Consider the following 12939-nt stretch of genomic DNA (forward strand, 5'->3'; position numbering starts at 1 on the left):
TTGGCAGAAATGCCACAGAGGTGATGCTCCGTTCTTCCTGCTGGATGCCGTCAGGCCGTGCACCATTTCAATATGTCCCATCACTGGTGATGTTAACTTTGGTGACTTGATGAGATGGTGTCTTCTGGGTTTCTCCACCGTAAATTACTTTTTTCCTCTTTGTAACTAAAATGCAGTTTGTGGAGAGATCCCTTGAGACCATGTAAACATCCTGATCCTCATCAAACTTCCTCCCACTAGTTCTAGCATCACTGACATTTCTTGGCTTAATTATTACTATGGTGGCTGCCAAATCCATTATTCCCTCTACACTTATTAGTTGGCATCTTCTGTATGAAAAAAAAAAAAAACCTTTCTCTTCTCCACATTTATTTATTTATTTATGTTATATAGACTTAAGGATTCCTGTTTTATTCTTTATTTGTTTTTTTCTTTTGAGGAAGATTAGCCCTGAGCTAACATCTGCTGCCAATCCTCCCCTTTTTGCTGAGGAAGACTGGCCCTGAGCTAACATCCGTGCCCATCTTCCTCTACTTTATACGTGGGATGGCTGCCACAGTATGGTGTGCCAAGTGGTGCCACGTCCTCACCTGGGATCCGAACTGGCAAACTCGGGGCCACCGAAGTGGAATGTATGGACTTAACTGCCGCGCCACTGGGCTGGCCACTTCCTAACTTTCTGGAATAAGATAGTCCTGACCCATCTTGTGACGTCTCTGTCCCAGCCCTGGAATTAGCCATTTCTCAAAGGAGCCTTAGTTTCTTTAGTGGAGAAGGGTATTTAGAAACTAAGATCTGGCCACTAAGGATGCTCACAGCTTTTGAAATCTTGTCAGCGATTTTTGGACTTTTAAGCCAGGAACAGAATGTGGCCTTCAAGCTTTAACATTCTAGACTAGTGATTCTAAAACTTGCTCAGGTGGTGGACAACATGGAAATGAAGAGACTTGTAATTGAAATAAATGATCTAGTGAGTAAACATAATGTTTCACAGAATCTAAGACATCATCAATGGAGAGAGTTAGGGAATATATGTATATATGTATACACACATACGCGATTTCAATCTATGTGTTTTTATCTATCTGTCTGTCTATCTTGAAGGCCGTGAGTCCACACTGGTAACTTCAGTACCAACCCCAGCACCACATGGTTCATTCCAGTGCCCCTCCCGTCATCCCTGTGTGTGTAACCTATCTCTGCTCGTGGCCACTGCCCCCGGCACAGAGCCCTCTTCTGTGTTGGGACAAGCAACCCCCCCCACACCCCGGCATGGCTGTCTGCTTTCCTTGGCCCCATCAATGGCTTTGGGAATGAATTACACTGAAAGGCAGACAGGTAGGCAACATTTTGGACTTTTCACTGACTAAAGAATCAGTCCTTTTCCTGATCTTTGGGAGGTTTTGTTCAAAACTTGTCCTTAAAAATAATATATGTTTTGCCATTTTTAAAGTACCATATTTGGAAAACAGAGGAAGGGAAAAGTCATCCAGAATTTTACCACTCGAATACAACCATCACTTAGTATTTTAGCCTATTTCCTTTCAATCCTCCCTCCCTGGGCATCTATTATATATATAATTATATATAAATATGATTACGGCTATGATGTTGCCACACCTTTCCATCCTGCATGTTTACTTGAGGCGATGATAAAAACATTCACTACTTATGAAATTCTTGGTATGGGCCAGCCTCTGTATAGGCTGTTTTCTCTTTCTTACTTAATCTTTAATGTAATCTTGCAAAATAGGTATTTTCCTGATATTAGAGGTAAAGAAATCAAGGCTCAGGGAGACTGTCCAAAGTTATGCTTCTTGTGAGGTGGAGCTCGGACTGGAACTCAGGTAGATCTGATTCCAAAGTCTGGTTTGCTGTCCACCTACAAGTATTTTTTCCACAGTACAACACTATTTCCATGACTCTGATTTTAAATGCAGGCATGTTATCCTAGCGAGGGGCTGTCTCATAAGTACTCCTCTATTGGAGGACATGCAGGCTGCTCTCTCTCTCTCATGCTATGTAAACAATGCCATGATGAACAGCTTCATGAATATAGTTTTTCACTAATTGTTTTCTTTTTCTTTTTGTAAAGATTGGCACCTGAGCTAGCATCTATTACCAATCTTCTTCTTTTTTTTTCTTCTTCTCCCCATAGTCCCCCCCAGCACATGGTTGTATGTTCTAGTTGTGGATCCTTCTAGTTCTGCTATGTGGGACGCCGCCTCAACATGGCTTAATGAGCAGTGCTAGGTCGGCGCCCAGGATCTGAACTGGCTAAACCCTGGGCTGCAGAAGCAGAGCGCATGAACTTAGCCACTGGGCCACAGAGCCGGCCCCCTAATTGTTTTCTAAAGAGTTGATCTAATTTGAATGCCACATTCTACCAACATCGGCATTGGCATATTATTGTTTTAAAAAATAGCTGACACTGCAGTAGGCAAAAACATATCTTGATTCAATCAGCATATATTTGAAGACGTTTGGTTTTATTCAAGAAACATTTACGGGGTACCTGCTGTACACGAGGAGTGATGGCAGGGATGGAAGATACAAAGATATTTTTATTGTATGACTCAGGCAGAAATCCAATGCCAAGGCATCTCGATTAATTCAACCCGGGACGTGCGGGTTGTTTCAGGGGCTGCTGAGGCCCTCACTCAGCCGCCGAGGGGTGATATGGGGGCAAGTGCCAAAACAACGGCTTGCTTTAGCCAGCTCAGGAAAAAGGTGATGTGGGGCAGCTGGAGTCCCAGCTGATGGGTGTGACAGTTAAGCCACGGTGTCCTAGCTCCAAACCCTCACAAGCTTGGCTTGGTGGTGGGGAGTTGCCAGCTGGGTCCTTTAGGATCTGCCCATAGGGGGCGCCAGAGGGAGCCCGCGAGGTGTCTCCTTCCGGGGTGGGGTGGTGGGGGGGCGGTTCCCGGCCGCTGGCTGTTCAGGAGCTTCGCCCCGGTGAGGTCTTCACCCTGCAGCATCAGCGCCTGCCGGGAGTGGAAGCTGAATCCAGGGGGCAGGTTTCCCAACACTTGGAGAATCCGCTTCATGCTGCCCTCCCACTGCAGACACCAGTGTCCGCTGGGCAGCGCCCCTCCTCTGAGTTTCTCCGTTTTAACGGCGCTAACCTCTCCCCCTTGTTCCCTCAGCCCTGGTGATGACGCCCCTTCCACCAGTGCCAGTTCCGTGACATCTCGGAGTTCTCTTTTTACCCTTTCAATTCCCCAGCTAACAACTCTGTATCTGGGTGATAATTCTTGACGTTGACTTCTCTCTGTTCACATAACTGGCATGGCTGGTGTCTCCTTCCTGGAACCCAGCTAAGGGCCGGCCTTGAGCCCCCGGATGCAGGGTCCCTTGCAGGGCCCACCCGCTTTCTTTTCAGTCCAGTGTCCACAGAGATGTGAGGAGGAGATAGCTCCCCAGCCAGCAATGTTGGCTCAGAGAAAGCAGCCTCTTCCGGAGCATTCTGGCTCTCTCTTGTCAGGTCTCAGGTAGGAAGTGTCTAACCGGTTGAGGAATTGCTGACTAGAGAAATTCCAGCTAGAACGTTTGGGAGCTGTAGGTTCCACGAAGTCAGGGGCATCTCCCAGAGATGGGAATCTATTTAAAATAGTTGTGTTATAAATTAACACAAATATTTCGTCCGTTTGATGCATTCACTAGATTTTCATTTCACCTCTATTTAACAAACATTAGTGAGGACCTAATGAGGGTCAGAGGCTGTGCTAGACAGTGGGGAAATGGACAGAGTCACCAGTCCTTGCCCCGGGAGGTCCCACTGTCTATGTGGGGAGAATCCCGGGGAAAGAAAGAAATGATGGCTTCCAGTTAAATATGGCAGATTGAACACACATATTTAACTGCTCCCTTCTGAAGCCCACTAAAGCTGCACCAAAGTTTGTTTGTTTATTTATTTAGATACAAATACAGTTAGTTGGTTGGTTTGAAAATGAGAATTGGTTTCAACATGATTGACATATTATGGGACAAGGTGAGCATAACGTGAATTTCACCTTTGCTTATGCACAATTGTGTCTGTGAGGAACATGGGTGAACACAGAAAACTGTCCCCAGCCTAACCGAGCTATGTAAGGATACCCAAAACACACACAACCCCAACATCCCCCAGCTGCCTCGGGTCCCTCCCCACACCCATCCACACAGGTGTGACAGCTCTCCATCAGATTCCAGGTAACCCTCCTCCCGCCAGGAACTCACAGCAGCTTCAGCGTCACTCACAAGCTGCACCCCTGCCAGTCTTCATGTCCGCAAGCAAACTTCAAGTCTTTTTCCAGGTGAAACATCTTATTTATTGTAGTCATTAAGTATTTCTTAACCATTTAGTAAACAACATGGATGGATCTCAAAAAAAATCTGTGTTGAGCAAAAGAAGCCAGACACTAACAAGTACTTACTGTATAATTCTATTTCTATGAAATCGTAGAAAAGATGAGTCTTTTCTATAGTGACAGAAAATAGAGGAGTGTTTGCTGGGGGCCGAGGGTTGTGGGGATTGACTGTAGGGGCACAAGGGAGTCCTCTGGGGTAACGGGTATGTTCTGTATCTTTATTTTGGGGGTGGCTGCCTAAGCATATAAGTTTATCAAAACAGATCCAACTGCACACATAAAATGGATGCTTTTGATTGTATGCCAATTGTATCTCAATAAAGTTGATATTAAAAAATCCGGAAGATTGGTCGAAGTCTATTTAATAAGCCATTGGACCTTGGAATCCCCCCCCGCACTCAGAACAGCCAGGCAGTGTCCCTCCCCACCTCAGCAGAGGACTCCAGGTTTGCTCTCTGGAGACGGTTAAGTTGGTCTTCGTAACAAGGCACAGTAGGGCATAGACGCCTTGCTGAAAAGATGGGGAGGAAGAGAAGGTTTGCGACTGAATGCTGAGACCCCCCCCCCCCGCCCCGCCCCAGCCCTCTTCTCTCATTCGGTTTCTGGAATGCTAGATGCTGGGCTTATAGATTCCAGGCAGAAACTTGGAAGAGTCTTTCGAGCAGCTGCAAATGAAAGACCCAAAATACAGACATTGGGATCTCTCCATGTGAACAGCTCAGCTAGTTCACCCTATGGTGAGTCCAGTGTTGACATCCTCATCCACGCTCATGGGGCTCCCAACCGGCTGTTAGCACTACCCCTGGAAATGTGAGCAGTCTGCCATGGACCAACAGTCATCTGAGAAGAGCCTCCAACTCAACAACTGGGGCTCAGGCAACAATGGGAAAAAAATCTGGAAGAAGCAGAGACTAAGCAGGGAGATGGAAATGTTAAAAGAGGGGGCTGTCCTGGTGGCTGAGTGGTTAAGTTTGTGCGCTCTGCTTCAGTGGCCCAGACTTTTGCCAGTTCGGATCCTGGGTGTGGACATGGCACTACTCATCAGGCCATGCTGACGTGGTGTCCCACATGCCACAACTACAAGGACTCACAACTAAAATATGCAACTATGTCCTGGGGGGGATTTGGGGAGAAAAAGCAGAAAAAAAAAAAAGATTGGCAACAGTTGTTAGCTCAGGTGCCAATCTTAAAAAAAAAAAATTAAAAGAAAAAACCCTCCCTTTTATTAGTCTTTTCAAAGAGAAAGAGAAGATATTTCATCCTTGAAACAAGAATAGAATGTAATAAAAAAGGCATAGTCAGAAAACAAAATCAGCCCTGGGAAATTAAATTATGACAGCAGAAATGAAAAATTTAGTAAAAGGCTTTGAAGAGAATATGAAGGAAGACTAGAAAATGTAGAAAAAGGACAAACATATGGGAAATAGGAGAGCAAAGATAAGAAAATTTGAGAACCAGTTTAGAAGGCTCAGCATTTAAATAAGAAGAGGCCCAGAAGGAGAGAACAGAGTGAAATATAAGAAAAAAAAATCAAAGAAATAATCCAAGAAAAATTTCCGGAACTGAAAGACATGAGTTTGCAGATTAAAATGGACCACTAAACCCCCAACAGATATCATCAAGTCATTTCACTGGGGGCAGACAAGATTCTACAAACTTATAGAGAGGAGTAAAAAGGTTTCTTATAAAGAATCCAGAAGCAGGATGGCTTCAGAATTCTCAAAAATAACATGGCAGTTACAAGACAATGGATACCTTCAAAATTTTGAGGGAAAACATTTTCCAACTCAGAATTCTATGCATGTCCAAACTATGAACTGGTTTTGAGAATAAAAAGTATTCAGACATGCACTCTCTCAACACTTTTACCTCACCTTTCTCAGAAAGCTACTGGAGGATGTGCTCTACCCAAACGAGGGAGTAAACTAAGAAAGAGGAAGAGAGAGAATGTGGGAAACAGAGGGTCCAGTGCAAGAGAGAAAAGAAAGGAGTTCCCTGGATGATGGTACAGGGAGAGCCCAAGAGGAGAGCAGTGTGGCAGATCTGGGGATTACCCAGTTCAGGCGGGAACCTGAGAGAAAGCCTGGGAAAAATGGCTCCAGATGATGAATTGATAGAATATTTGACATGTTTGAACATACTGAGAGGTTTAGGCAAGTGAGGGAGAGTCTGGATGATTTAGGGATCTCTATCATCTCTATCTTATGTCTATATTTAGATATATAGACAACTATTAACTCTGGGAAAACCAAAAGTAAGGAAGCATATTGCATGGTTCAAAAGATAAGCCATGAAATATACTACATGGCTCAGCAGTGAATGTTGATTAGTGAAATATTTCTAAGAGGAGGAGGGGAGATGGGTAATGTGGTGGCTGTGGAATGGTTGTGAAAGAGAGAGAAATTCTCACTTTCCAAGTGGGAAGTTTCTAGTTAATATGCAAACCTGAAAAGTCAAGAAGTAGCAGTATAAACATATTACTTAGAGATATGTATATAAATTTTGAAAACAAAAGGTTAAAACTTAAATGAAGTTTGGGGAGTAGAAATTATGTGTAGCTGAGAGCTACTATTTTTCATCATAAGTCTTGTGCCTTGCCTCTTTAAACCATGTGCATGTATAACTTTGATAAAAATCTCTCTCTGTGTTCATCTGTCTGTCTGTCTGTCTATCTACCTGTCTATCTCTGGGGCATATTGGGAAAATGGTGGCTGAAGTGGAAAAAGGGTGACTCTCTTTTTCCCATCGTCCTGCTGGGATACTCAACCAATAGGACAAAAATCTAATCAGCTAATGACGGTGGTTGGGGGAGTTTGGTTTCTTGCTGAAGTCTAGAGCAGACACATCAGAAGCTTCCAGTTCTCAGGACCCTGGAACCAAAGGCCTGTGGGAAGCTTGTTTGTCTAGCAGACGCAAGACCCCCTGAGGCACCTGAGCATGTAGATCCACTCCCTCAGGACAAGGGAAAAACTAGCCCTGGCCACTCTGCAAAAGACCTGAAGAGAAGCCCCCTAAACCTATTGATGATGGCTCCCCTAGAGGGGACCCACTCTGTGTGCCTGAGCTGGGAGAAAATTGCCCTTATCTATTCACACCCAGAACAGCCAAAGAACCTAGAGGTTCTCCCCATTCTTCAGACAAGAGAGTCCTGCCTACCGGCCCATTCACTGTCAACCAGAAGGGAGGACACTGATTTGAACCATCAGAACAAGTGCCTCCTACTGAGGAAAATTTAATGGAACAAGTAAGATAGAACTTAAAAACAATGCACAACAACGAAAATACTTGTACAGGGCTTCAACAAAAAGGAATGATCTGGGAATAGAAAAAGGTTTTGGCAATTAAAAAAAAAATCCTGAATTTAAAATTCAATAGAGAAAATGAAAAGTAGAAGGAATACTGCTGAATGATAGAGGAAGTCATCTAGAAGATCAAATGGAGGAACTATGTTGTAACATAGAACAAAAACATAAAGAAATGGAAATTATGAGAGAAAAGATAAAAGCAAGGATGCCACAGCTATGAGATCTTATATCTGAATAACAGTTGTTCCAGAAGAAGAAAAAAGAACAAATGGAGGAGAACCAATATAGAAAGAAGCCATAGAAGAAAACTTCTCTGAGCTAAAGGAAGACTTGTGTATATAAGAACATAAAAAGGGTTCTTTGAACGCCTAGCAAGATGGATGAAAACAAGATACACATCTAGTCATATCCTGGTGAAATTTCAGAACTTAAAAAAAAAAGTGAAAATCCTAAAAACTTCCAGACATAAAAACTATCAACAACAAAAACAAGTTACCTGAAGAGGAACGAGAATCAGACTGGCACTGAAGGCATCATTTGTAACTTGGAAAGGTCCAGGACCGTGGACCAATGCTCACAACTTCTGAGGGCAAGGACTCATCCAAGAATCTTGGCCAAAATATTATTAAGGGGGAGCGGAGAAGATGTGCCAGGTATCTCCATGTACCATTTCTCAGGAAACTATTCAAGAAGGGAGTTGAGACAAATGAAAATTAAATCTGAAAACCAAGAACAAAAACACCTCAAGACAGGGAAACAAAGAGCATAGGAAACAGTGGAGAACAGTAAATCTAGTAAAATCTTTAGTAAATAAAAAGGATGATGATTAACTGATTTTAAGCTTTGTTATAAGTTAGAAAAGATCTTCGAAATAGAAAACAAGAGAGAAAATCCTTAGTAACAGGTGAAAACTAAAATTACAGATGATTTTAACCAAAGCCAGGATATGGGATGGAGAAACTGTTGGGGTTGAGAGGAAAGAGGGGCTGAGGATGGAGAAATAAAAAGTGTTATAGGTCTCTTCTAAGCTGCAGGGGGGGCATATAAACACATAATTTTGGTATGTTGATATTAAAGTACAGTTCAAATACAACTTGAAAGGTGAAAGTAACTATTAGTAAACTCGAGATAGATAGAAAAACTTCCAAATCCCAGGGAAGTATTTAAAAAAGAAAGTTTTAAAAAAGAGAAAAAATGGCGGGATACCCGCTAACCGTAGCGACCTACTGGGATATGTAGGGGATTTAGGGAAGTGAAGGAATAATTTTCATTTTTTCCTCTATGTTCTCCTTTAATTTTCGAATTCTTTGAATCATTTGTAATTTTCTTTATAATTAAAGACAATGAAGTAAGAAACACTGCAAGTTAACAGTGTTGCAGATGTGAGGCGATGCCGTTGGCGATGTCTTTGGAGAGACTGCTCTCCCCGATTCTCTGTCTGTCCCAGCAGACCTTTTCATTTTTCTACTAGAGAAAAGCCCTAGAGAATGGTGTGTAGCTAACTCCTGAGGCGCCCATGTGAAAACTGAAGAACATATGCATAAATAAAGATGGCTGTCCCCGTACTCACAAGTTCTCATTTGTTGGAGAAGGGAGATGTTCTGGCATGCCCCGTGGGGGCTCACTGTTCTCATCTTTAGAGAACTGGACTCTGGGATGGGACTTAGAGACACCAGGTTGGAAGCGGCCAGAGCTGGATAATGGTGAGCTCCCTGGATCTTCTTAACCCAGAGGTTCAGGCGTCTGAATTTTAGGTGTGTCTCTGCCATTTCTGTGAGCTATGTGCTTTTGTGCAAAGGCATTTAACCTCTCTGAGACTAATTTCTCTCCCCAGGAATACTGTGTAGCTGCACGTAGTCAACATTCTCTAAATGTTTGTTGAATAATGAAATGAACAAAGGAATGAGTGGAGTCACTTGCCCAAGGTCACCCTTAGTGAGCACTGTGTCTGAAGCCCACAGGTGTCCAGCTTAGTGCGCAGTGAAGATGGGTCTCTTCCCCCTCCCCCCTCACTCACCGGCCTCAGCACCCTGCACACTTCCTGGAGGATCTGCTCCTGGTTCTCCACAGAGCACAGGACCAGGGTGCAGACCACCACGTCCACGGAGCCATCGGCCACCTGGTGCATGTTCTCCCCGGCAGCCACCACAAAGCACTCGAACTGCACATGTCGGTTCTCGGCAACGCTCTTGATCAAGAACTTCTCAAAGTTGGGGTTGGGGTCAATACAGGTCACCCTGCACCCAGGTGGGTAGTACTTGAAGTTGGCCCCGGTGCCACAGCTCACTTCCAGCAGGGAGAGCTTCCAGGAGGATCCCACAAACTCCTGCAGGTTGCTGAAGAGCTCCTGCTTCTTGCTGGCCATCTGTTCGTTGTACATCACCGTGAACCTCTCCAAGAAGCGGGGGAACCATATTTTACATATCCTATTCCACAAGCCCAGAAAGTTCACAGGTATATGGGAAATGCCGGGATGCATATGGCCAGAAAGAGAAGGTGGGTGAGGACTGGTAGTGTGCAGGAAAGAAGGCAGAAGCACGGGGATGGGGGGTTGGGAGTGGGGTGGGGGGCGGCAGCACCACCGCGGGTAATGTAAGACCCTGTAGACTTCCCCAGGAGCACAGAGTCACCAAATGAAGGACAAATCAAGGGAGGTGGTGTCTCAAGTTCCAGTCTCCTTGGGCTCCCACCGGAAAAGAGAAGATAGGAATCGCCAAGAGCAGAGCTGACGTTCCAGTGACGGTCCACCACAGTAACTTCAACAACGTCGTCTATTGAGTCTTCAAGCACATTCTATACATTATCTTCCTCAGTACTTAAAAAAGCCCACGGGATAGACACTGTTGATTCCCCATTTTACAGAAGAAGAAACTGAGTCTCACAGAGGTTAGCTACAGGGCCGTGTGGCTAGGAAGCGGCAGTCTGAGTCCAGCAGACCCCTTTCACCCTGGAGCTCTACGGTTTCCCTGAGGCTGCTGGTCTCTGCTAGTCTGAGACCAGAGAATGTGCATGCGCAGGAGGACCAGCGGCAGAGACTTTGGTCAGAACAGCCCCACAAAATGTTGTTTTTATCACCCCTGGAAGCAGAAATGGCCATTCTCATAGAGTCTGTAGAAACTTCTCTGAACTGGCTTCCTCTGCCCACCTTTGAAGGTGTGTCTCCTCGTCCACCCTTGGCTCCTTCCTGCCACAGATGTGGGGCGTTTCTCCTCTGCACCCGGGCTGGCCCCTCCTGGGTTCTTAACCCCCACCCTCAACCTTGCTCCATTAATTAGCTCCCCTTTCTCTTTCTCTCATATTTAACACCTCTCCTTAGGGTCTATCTCCTTTGCCTCCACCAACCCGCATGCTCAAGTCTCTTTATCCTGCAATAATCCTTTCCTTTATCTTGTTTCCCATTCCAGCTAACTGCCCATCTCGCTTTCTCTGCCTGCGAAAGTTCATGAGAAATTGCAGTTGGCCCTCACTCTTTCCACTTCCTCACTCCATTCAAGCCTCGCCCGCTGACGTCTGGCGTCTACCTCCACAGCTCCAGTGAAAGTGCGTGCAGGCAGACGGGAAGGCAGTCAGGGGGAGGGGAGACAGACAGGGTGACAGTATCAGGCAGTGGTGACCAATGAATGGATACGATATCTGAGGAGGGGGCAGAGGCTGGCGTCCGGGGCACAGGTGGAGAGGAGGTCTGGCCTCAGAGCCTGGAGGGAGACAGGGTTGGGGGGAGGTGAGTTTGGGCGGGGGAAGGAATCAAGATACCCTTGACTTTCTCACTGAAGAAGAGAGTAGAGAAGCCTTGCAAGACCGGGAGAGCTGGGGGCCGGCCCAGTGGCGCAGCGGTTAAGTTCGCACATTCCACTTCTCGGTGGCCCGGGGTTCGCTGGTTTGGATCCTGGGTGCGGACATGGCACCGCTTGGCACGCCATGCTGTGGTTGGCGTCCCACATATAAAGTAGAGGAAGATGGGCACGGATGTTAGCTCAGGGCCAGGCTTCCTCAGCAAAAAGAGGAGGACTGGCCAGTAGTTAGCGGAGGGCTAATCTTCCTCAAAAAACAAACAAACAAACAACACCAACAACAAAAAGACCAGGAGAGCTTTCAGACCAAGGGCAGAGAGAAGTGTCCAGTAGCAAAGAGGATGCAGCTGAGCCTGGGGACTGGGACGGGTGGCGACACCAGATCTTGAGGGTATGGTTTTCTTCCCTGGGGCTCTGCTGTTTAGAGCTCAAGCAGAGAAGTTCAGTGTGTAGGCTGAACAGGGCTGGGGGTTTACCCAGGTGGAGGAGACTGAAGGGTAAGGGGTCAGAGAGCGAGCGGTCTAAGCTGGGAAGAAAGCGTGAAGGAGGGTGGTGGGTGGGGAGAAACAGAAGAGTTGGGTTCCGGGCTGGGGATGCTGGTGTGGCTGAGGACCCCACCTGCTGAGAGAGAGGGAGTCATGAACGGTCTTGTAGTGTGAGAGCAGAGTTGAAGACTCCAGAGACAAGCAGTTTAGGGTCTAGAGTGTGGCCACGGGCAGAGACAAGAGAAAAAGGTGGGAGGTGAAAGTCACTGGGCTTGAGGAGCTAAGAAAGGATCAGGCAAAGATGCGGGACGGGTCCTCTCCAGGGAGAATGAGGCTGCCGGGGGGGAGATGGGCACCAGGAACCAGGGCCAGAGTCCTTGGTGAGCCAAAGGGTGTGGCCAGGAGGTGACCATGGGCCAGCAGGGACCAGCCACAGGGAGCAGGTAGACATGGTATAGTTGGACGGCAGGAGCCTCACAGGCTTTTCAAAACGATAGTGATTTGTGCAATCAATATATAAAGGTAAAAACTCAATCAGTAAATAAAAGATCTTATTCTCTTCAATAAGTACCATTCCTCTGAATGTATGTAGCTTAATTCATCTAATCACTTCCCATTGACGGGCATATATGTTGCTTTCTGTTTTTCACAAATATAAAATAATGGCAGCAGGGACCACACGTACATGTGCACTTTTGGTGAGAGCATCTTTAGGATGAGTTCCTGGCAGTGGAAGTACTTGGACAAGGACAAGTGGATTCATTTAATTTGCTTTGTTTACTGAGGTAAGGACACGTGTCTTCAATTCTGATAGCCATTGTGGGGGCCCAGGGCAGGCCACCCCCAAATATCCCACAATGGCATATTGATTATTTTGAATTAAAGTTACCAGAGAAGCAGAAAGGGCACTCTGACCCTCCTGTCACAGGAAATACATCTCTCGTGTGACAGGTGCTCTCCCGGCATCCTTATCCCCAGGGCTTGGGGATTCAGGGCCGAGAAGCTGCAC

At 45.9% G+C, this 12939-nt stretch overlaps 1 protein-coding gene across 1 annotated transcript; it reads right to left on the minus strand.

The window, feature by feature from the left end:
• Nucleotides 1-4576: 4576 nt before the first annotated feature.
• Nucleotides 4577-10241, minus strand: LOC106835312 (thiol S-methyltransferase TMT1A-like). Its single transcript, XM_044756424.2, has 2 exons — nt 9672-10241; nt 4577-4860 (listed from the first exon to the last, which is right to left on the minus strand). The coding sequence occupies exons 1-2, from the start codon at nt 10131-10133 to the stop codon at nt 4711-4713; spliced, it is 612 nt and encodes a 203-aa protein (XP_044612359.2). The 5' UTR covers nt 10134-10241; the 3' UTR covers nt 4577-4710.
• Between the last annotated feature and the right edge of the window lie 2698 nt (nt 10242-12939).

The sequence above is a fragment of the Equus asinus genome, chromosome 22 (assembly GCF_041296235.1).
Source record: "Equus asinus isolate D_3611 breed Donkey chromosome 22, EquAss-T2T_v2, whole genome shotgun sequence".
NCBI lineage: Eukaryota > Metazoa > Chordata > Mammalia > Perissodactyla > Equidae > Equus > Equus asinus.